The 7,964-nt window shown below is 51.3% G+C and overlaps 1 protein-coding gene across 3 annotated transcripts in view; it reads left to right on the top strand.

The window, feature by feature from the left end:
- akap6 (A kinase (PRKA) anchor protein 6) overlaps positions 1-7,964 on the top strand; it is a 34,649-nt gene that overhangs the window by 4,541 nt on the left and 22,144 nt on the right. For all 3 annotated transcript variants that reach the window (XM_049740147.2, XM_049740149.2, XM_049740148.2), the window contains 10 exons: positions 480-589; positions 656-803; positions 1,061-1,609; positions 1,689-1,862; positions 1,948-2,085; positions 2,157-2,282; positions 2,459-2,671; positions 3,732-3,854; positions 5,705-5,801; positions 5,880-6,034. In XM_049740147.2, the coding sequence (XP_049596104.1) occupies positions 480-589; positions 656-803; positions 1,061-1,609; positions 1,689-1,862; positions 1,948-2,085; positions 2,157-2,282; positions 2,459-2,671; positions 3,732-3,854; positions 5,705-5,801; positions 5,880-6,034 (1,833 nt within the window). The remainder of the gene's footprint in view (positions 1-479; positions 590-655; positions 804-1,060; positions 1,610-1,688; positions 1,863-1,947; positions 2,086-2,156; positions 2,283-2,458; positions 2,672-3,731; positions 3,855-5,704; positions 5,802-5,879; positions 6,035-7,964) is intronic.

The following is a 7,964-nucleotide window of genomic DNA, read 5'->3' as shown; positions in this document are numbered from 1 at the left end:
AAACGCCAGGCCAGGCTGAGGAGACGCAGAGGAAAGATGCGATATGCTGGTCTTCTCAGCACATAAAGGAAGGCACTCGAAAGGCGTCTGGCGCCGGTCTGGGTTCCCCGGACGTCCGTGACCCACATCCCGGGCTGGCTTGTCTCATGTGGCCGCAAAGGTCATCTAATTTTGCCTCTCGCCTGCCCGCCACAGTATTTTTACCCGCTTGGCACTCGGCCAGAATTTCATGAGGACAGTGAGCCTCACCTCGCCTCTGACTCTGGGTTCTGAGTTGGCCATATCAAAATGAGAGCGAATCTTAACACAGCTGCGTGTTCGCTGCACGTCTGCTTGCCTGAAAGCGGGAAGCAAGTCCACGCCAAAGTGAGTCACCCTTTGATTTGGGAACAAAGCGCACACTCGTGCTCACGTGGACGGTTCCGCAGCGTGCATGGTCGTGATGACCGACCGTTTACCCTCGTGTTCGTCTCATTCAGGACATCTGCGAGGACATCTCTGACCACGTGGAGCAGATCCACGCTCTTCTGGAGACAGAGTTGTCGCTCAAGCTTCTGTCATACTCTATTAACATCATAGTGGACATCAGGTGAGTGACTCCCCCCGACTGCCCCTCCCCATCAGCCTCTGATACATCTTGTCCGTGTGCTCTCAGGACTGTGCAGCTTCTGTGGCACCAGCTGCGGGTTTCTGTTCTGGTTCTGAAGGAGCGTCTCCTTCGGGGTCTGCAGGACCCCAACGGAAACTTCACCAGGAAGACCGACATCCTGCAGGCCTTTAGCCAGGACCAGGACCAACACCAGGTGCGTCCGACAGTCTCAAACATGCACTTATCAGATGTCATTGGGAACATCCAAAAGTTTGGAGCACAAGAGAGGAGGCATGGACAGAAAAGGTTGAGGTGGCATGTCCATGAATGAAGGACTTATTCAAACAAAATGAACCATGGTAAAATGCGGCTGAGAAGAGGCGCTATGTTGTGAACCAATGGTGGCAAAATGCAAGCTCGGCGGTTCGCCCGCCACCTTCTGCTTCTCACCGAGTCGCTCTCATCCTTTAGGGTCGGCGCCTTGACGCCCTGACAGACGTGGACGATTGCGGTCGGCTGACCATCCGCTGCAGTCAGGACTACTTCTCTCTGGACTGTGGCATCACGGCCTACGAACTCAGCGACTACAGTCCCGGCAACGAGCCCGAGTCCCGGGAAAAGCAAAAGCCGGACGCTACCCCGGAGCCCGAGGAGGTCGCCACAGCCGACGTGCAAAAGAAGCAGGAATCCCAACGGCCAAAGCACCACGACCCGGGAGCCCATCCAAGCGAGGCTGCAAAGTCAAAGAGAGCTGTACTGATCTTGGACGACAGTGGGCTCTCTGAACTACAAATCCAGGCCCAGCTCCATCCTCTCAAGTATCTTCTGATGGATCCTCTGGTGGATCCTCAGGTGGATCCACTGGTGGATCCTCTGGGGCATCCTCGGATTGATCCTCGGGTGGATCCTCAGATGGATTCTCGGGTGGATCCACTGGCAGTGCCAGAACGCTCCGAGCTCTGGCTGGAGCTGGACTCCGTTTGTCCCGAAAAGACTTCAGAAGATGTCCAGCACCTAAAGGTTACTCTCCCTTGCAGCTTTCAAATGTGTTTGCGATCTGCTGCCGTGCGCCAGGTTTCATCCCATCGCCTTTCCCCAGGTCGTAGACTTCGGCAGCATCCGACGAGCTGGCGCAATGGCAAACAAGAGGTTTTTGGAAGTCTCCCCGCTTCCGCAGAGAAACAGTGTGGACCCTCACGGTGACTCTGATTGCTCGGCGCTGTCCCCCGTTGGGGATTGGGTCCTGTCCTCAGAGTCGGAGCCCAGAGCGAAGGTAAGCGACGGTTTATTTCTGAGCGGTCTGTCTTTGGCTCTGTGGATCACTCACGCCCCCCACCCCCCACCACCACCACCACCAGGAGGAGATGGGGGCATCCTCAGAGGCCAGTCCAGACAAGGAGCACTGGTACGGCTCTGACGAGTTCCTGGCGCTACCCGCTCAGATCCACAAGAGTGAACTTTTGGCCCTCAACCTGGAGAGTCTGTCTCAGGCGCTGGTGTGTGGACATTTCTTATCCTGATGCTCTTTTCCATTATCCTCAATTGATTTGTGTTGCTATTGTTGCAGGGACCCAGTGGCGAGGAGCTTGGCCCCGGCGCTTTGCAGAACGTGGACGACTGGGATTTGACTGAACTCAACCAGGATGCCTGGGATTCGACTGAAAGTGGAGAAGACGTTCCTTCTTCATCGCTGGTATACTTTTTGCTGGATTTTGGAGTGGAATTTGTTCCGTTGCTAAGCTTGTTAGGCAATTTCCATGACATCAATATTGACATCCATTGAAAAAGAAAAGAAGAACAGTGAAGAATTTGCGAATTTGTCAAATTAAGTCTAAACAGGTCTTGCCGACCCCTCCCTCCATCCTCCAGGGTCCGGTCGGGCACGACCCCCTGGGCCGCCTTAGCCCTGCCTCCTCCGGCGACTCACTGGATGAAAGCATTCAGTCCGGCCAACTGAGCGAGCCACGGTCTGAAGAAGGGCGGGAGCCTGCGCCGGATAGGCGAGGGAGTGCCACTCTGACGTGGCGGCTTCTGGAGGACACGGGCCAGTACAAAGATCCAGACGTGTGGAACAAGATGGAGGTCAGCAACCCAATCGGGACAGAGCCCGATATTATCATTATTAATCAAATTGGATGATTGTTTGCATGTTTTCCCCGTGCCTGCGTGGGGTTTCCTCCCACATTCCAAAGACGGTCACGGGCTAATCCGTCACCGTCATCTGTGTCGGCCGCAAAGGTCACCTTTGATTGGCAGTCACCTGCTCGACAAGGCCGCGCACTAATCGCTCATATCCGTCCTATCGAATGTGGCCAAATGTCAAAACGCAGAGGATTTGCTGCATCTCGAATGAGAGCGTGCTCACTCGCTCACCGATTTTAATTTGCCACTCCTTCATATTGACAACTTCCTCTTCATTTCTTTGGCGTTTGACTTGTCTGTAGTCGCTATGGAGCATGTGGCGTCACTCCCTTCAGAAGAAACTGACTTTCTCCTTTGAGCCCTTGAGTTGAGCAGGGCCGGCGCTCGGGTGTGCTGTGCTCAAGCGAATGCCACACTCTTTGACAGTTTTCTTGCTGCTAAAGGATTTGCAATCACTAATGAGCATTCTCAACATCATCTTGTTCGCCTTGGACGGAAGGGAGAAAACGGGCAGTGAAAACACAAGCAAAGATCAAAACAAAAAGCTCAAAATCCGATGAAGCGAAATGACCCGCTTGAGCAAAAAAAAAAAAAAAAGACCATGTCCAAAGCAACAAAATGCGGAATTGGCTGCCTGTTGTCTTTTTTATTTTGCTTCCCCCGCTGCATCTGTGCATGAGCAATTTAATTGAGCCATTTTAGCTTACTCCTTTGCACTTGGTCAAAATAGATAGGCACGTACTAGAAGCACTTTTGAGCATCTCGCAAAAATCCTCAACAAAATTTTTGTCACTTTTGTACTTGCAAACATTTCAATTGGTGTGCGTCGTTTCAATCACGGGATGAAGGTTCTGCTCGTTTTGTGCCTGCTAACACGAGCGTGCTGCTTCTTCTCAAGTCCGCCAGCAGGTGGCGCTGCGCGTCTATCAACTCTTCTGGTTTTGATGCTCGAGAGCCCACCGCTTGCTCACAGTGAAATTGTGACACTGGTTGTTCTCAGGAGTTTGTGCGACGGCTGGACGGGTTCATCGGCTGGCTGCAGGGAGCGCTGGAGAGCACCGGCGACTGGGCGCCACCCGCTGCCCGCTTGGACGCGCTCAAGAGCTACCTGGACACCCACCTGGTCAGCACGCACGCACTCGCGCACACATTTGTGAGGCTGCTCAGACGCAACCGCCAAGGTCAGCTCATGAAAAGAAGAGAAAATATTTCCCGCAGCCTCTTGTGGCAAATCAATTCAAGCAGAGAATCTGCAAAGTTGAATCGCAAGCATTTTTGAAGAACAAAAACAAAAGTCTCGGGCTGCATCGACTGATGAACCAGTTTGCATTTTGTTGATGAATCATTGAATGGGATCCAATCCAAACCATCCAAACGTGTTTTCATTTCCATCCCGTGAAGACGATACTCAGCATGACAACCTGAGCGTTGTGCAAATCGGAACTCAACAAGAGAGTAACATTTTCAAGAAACGATTTCGGACGACTCGTCGTCATCAGCTTCTTGCTTTTCTCATCTTATCATTTTGTCAAACGTGATCAAGTCGGATAATGCATTTCTTTGCCCTTTTAATTGTTTTCAACCTTTCAGTGGTGATTTTCTTCTTTCTTGTCTTCTCCTTCTTTTTCATCTTGCCATCTTGGCGTCTCATCTTTCCTGATCACTCGTCTCACTATCTTCCAATTTGCATCATGTTCCTCCACCTTCTCTTCTTTTTTTAATGGCACATTTGATCCGCCTATTTAAAGGACCGCCTGAACGCACACTCGCACTGACAACGCTGTCGCTCTTGATTTTACTTGATTTTCTTCATTTTCTAGGAAAAAAGAAAAACAGACAACAATCAGCTACACACATCCGGACCCACGCCGAAGCGACACCAAACATTCGTCATGCAAAATTGGAAACGCAAAAAACATTTTATTTGCATTGTTTAAAGAAAATAGATACAAACAGCCCTGTTTTCAACACACACACATGCGCACACACACACACACACACACACACACACACACACACACACACGCACACACGCACACCCACAAACACACACACACACGCGCACACACACGCACACACACGCACACACACACACACACACACACACACACACACACACACACACACACACACACACACACACACACACAGCTATTTGCATACATTTGCATGTTCCTGGACAGACTTCCAAATGAGCATCTATTAACGCAGCAGAACATCACGCACACGCGCACAGACACGCACGCACGCGCATACACACACACACACACACACACACACACACACACACACACACACACACACACACACACACACACACACACACACACACACACACACACACTTGGCTTATGTGGATGCTTGTTTAGCCGTGCGCTAATTCGACGACACATTATCAGTAGGTGCGCTTGTTGCGTGTTGTGTGTTTCAGCAGCACACCCCGTTAGCGCCGGTTAGCTTCAATTAGGATCGGCGTGCGTGTCTCGGAAGCAAACAACATTTTAAGGGCCTAGCTAAACGGCTAGTAGCCTTTGTGGCACCACGCTGTGTCACTGTGCGTCTGATAGTCACACTTGCGCTTTGTAGTTGCCTGTTTGTCACTTGCTGCCATGTTTGACGGACACGCTGGCGGTGTCGTCGATCGCAATTTCCTTTGGCCCGTTGTTTGTTTAAACCGCGGCACAAAGCAGCTCGTTTGACTCAGTTGACTCGGTTGACTCGTTTGACTCGGTCGCTACGCGCTACAGTCACTTTTGTCATCAACTCGCTGACAGGATCGAGCGTCTTGGCGATGGTGCCTGCTGCACCATGAAGTGCACCAAAGGTAGAAAAGCGCCAGATGAGCGAGAGCCCATTTAGCAGAAGTTGGTGCAGGATTTGGCGCCTTGCCGTTGAGTGTCCATGCGTCCATTATCTCTGCCCGTTTTGTCCCTCTGAATCTAGACGGCAGCTTCTTGTACGATGTGTTTGCAGATGTTCAAAGTCAACGTGGACAGCCACAGCACACTGCAAGAGCGCATCATGGACGATGGGAGGGCATTGCTCGCCATCATACCTGCCCAGCAATCAGGTACACGCTCATAGTGCATTAATGAGAATTATATTTGGATGAACCTTGATGGCGTTGATGTTCCTTTTTTGCCCTCAGAACTGCGCGGCATCCTGCGCATGGTCTCGGGTCAGTGGGACCAGCTCCAGCTTCAGATCCGCCGCCAGCATGCTTGGATGCTGCGTGCCTTGCGGCAGGTTTCTGCGCGCCTGCTGCAGCACGCTGGCCCGTTGCAGCGAGACGACGACCTGCGGGTAAGAACGCCGCCCTTGCCAACGTGCTTTTGTTTGTTTTGCCAGATGGCCTTACCATTTGCGTCCTCGTCGTTGTCTCACGTGGTGTGTATTGAACAGCGGCAGTCAATACTGGAAATTAGTATCAAAGCGCCTTCGAGATCGAAAAATGATACGACGACTTGCATCGCTACATCTCGCGTTGTACACGACACGCAGAGGCTGCCGGACGCGCACACACGAGGATCAACTCAATTAAAGGAGGAACACTCCTCAGTTCCCTCAAGCCACTAGCAGTCAGCTCTTCGTCCGTCCATCCACAATCTGAATAATGGCCCAGCTACCAAATTGTTCCTTCCTCGGCTCTCGGCGTCGCGCTTGCATCTCTGCCGGCATTGCTCCGATTCATGTAAATGTCAGGAAATATCACAGTCGGAGTTGTAGTATTAGGCGCCCAGGAGAAGATACACTCATGTCGGCAAGTAGAGCGCTCCGACAAGACCACCAACGTGGGGATTAGCACGCACACGCAAGCCATCGGCAGCGTGTCGCCGCATTTGAAGGATTTGCCGTGCGTGCGCGACCATCGCCGAGTAACATCTGCTGTGTTTTGTTGCATATTGAAGACGGCGGTAAAGGTTGTGTGAGAGCAAGTGAGTGAGTGAGGTGTTTGGTAGCTGCAGCGGCCTCATATTCAACAGCTTAGTGGAATTTGTCTGGCAAGGGGAAGGGATGTGCTCGGCCTTCTGAGAGGAGAGCAATGGCTCCTCCCAAGAAGACGACAAGCAGGGGGGCGTGATGGCTCCAGATGTGCACATTGCAACGCACACAAAAAAGACACACACACTTGATGTCTGGCTTTTGTTCAACGGTGCACTGTTTAGTGTGTCTTTGTTGAAGGAGGGCAGCAAATATTGAAGGAAAAGTGATCCCCCGGGGTGGCACTTCACACAGCCTGAGCTGTGCCCGTGCCCATGCGTGTACGCGCTTATCAGTGCAGCTGGTTAAGACAGCATGATGTCCTTGGGGATCTATTTCACACCACAGACCACAACGATCTGTGCGTGCACGTGAGTGACTCTGTGTGTGTGTGTGTGTGTGTGTGTGTGTGTGTGTGTGTGTGTGTGTGTGTGTGTGTGTGTGTGTGTGTGTGTGTGTGTGTGTGAGAGCGAGAGAGACAGATACAGTTGAGTATGAACTTCAAACAGGACTGAGTTGACTTTCAAGTGGGGATAAGGCGAAAAGAGCGTCAAGATTGTTTGCGTGCGACTCATTTCAGTAATGTCCTGAGGTTATTGCAATCTCCCAAAAAACAAATTAGGGCCCATCGGACTCCTGGCTGATACCTGCGACGACCAATCAGACGCCGGCACTTCACTTACCATCATTCAAGATTAAACTTGGAGCTCCGTGTTGCTGTTAATCCGCATGCGGCGGCAAAGTCGCCGTCACGTGTGATGTGTGCCATGTGCTGGCGGCAACAGTGCAGGTATGCACGCGCAGACACGCAAATGAATACGAGAAGGCCATGCATAAAACATCATGTTAAAATCGTGTCACGCAAACAAAACTTTTTTTCAAAAAATGAATTTAGTCACGCTTGACTTTGAGAGAAACATTTGCCGCGACGCGACACGCTTGAATTAAAAGCAGCTATGACACTAAAAAGTGTCATTTGGACCTCGCAAAACAATTCTGTCCGAAGGGCTCGTTTAGACTCAGGCTCCCCTTGAAGCCAACTCGACATGACATCATCGAGTCATATAGCTGAGCAGAGTTTGGCTCAGTCCACACCCAACGCCTCTGTGTGCATGTGTGGAACATTGGCTTCCATCTATTTTTCATTAGGGAGTGTGGAGAAATAATTCAGCACACCACGATAAAACACACACGCACAAACACGCGCGCACGCACACACAGACTCTTTTGTAGATGTAAACATTTGCGCACG

The sequence above is a fragment of the Syngnathus scovelli genome, chromosome 14, assembly GCF_024217435.2.
Source record: "Syngnathus scovelli strain Florida chromosome 14, RoL_Ssco_1.2, whole genome shotgun sequence".
Classification (NCBI taxonomy): Eukaryota; Metazoa; Chordata; class Actinopteri; order Syngnathiformes; family Syngnathidae; genus Syngnathus; species Syngnathus scovelli.
Note: the sequence above shows the minus strand (reverse complement) of the source record. Positions and strands in the feature narration are given on the sequence as shown.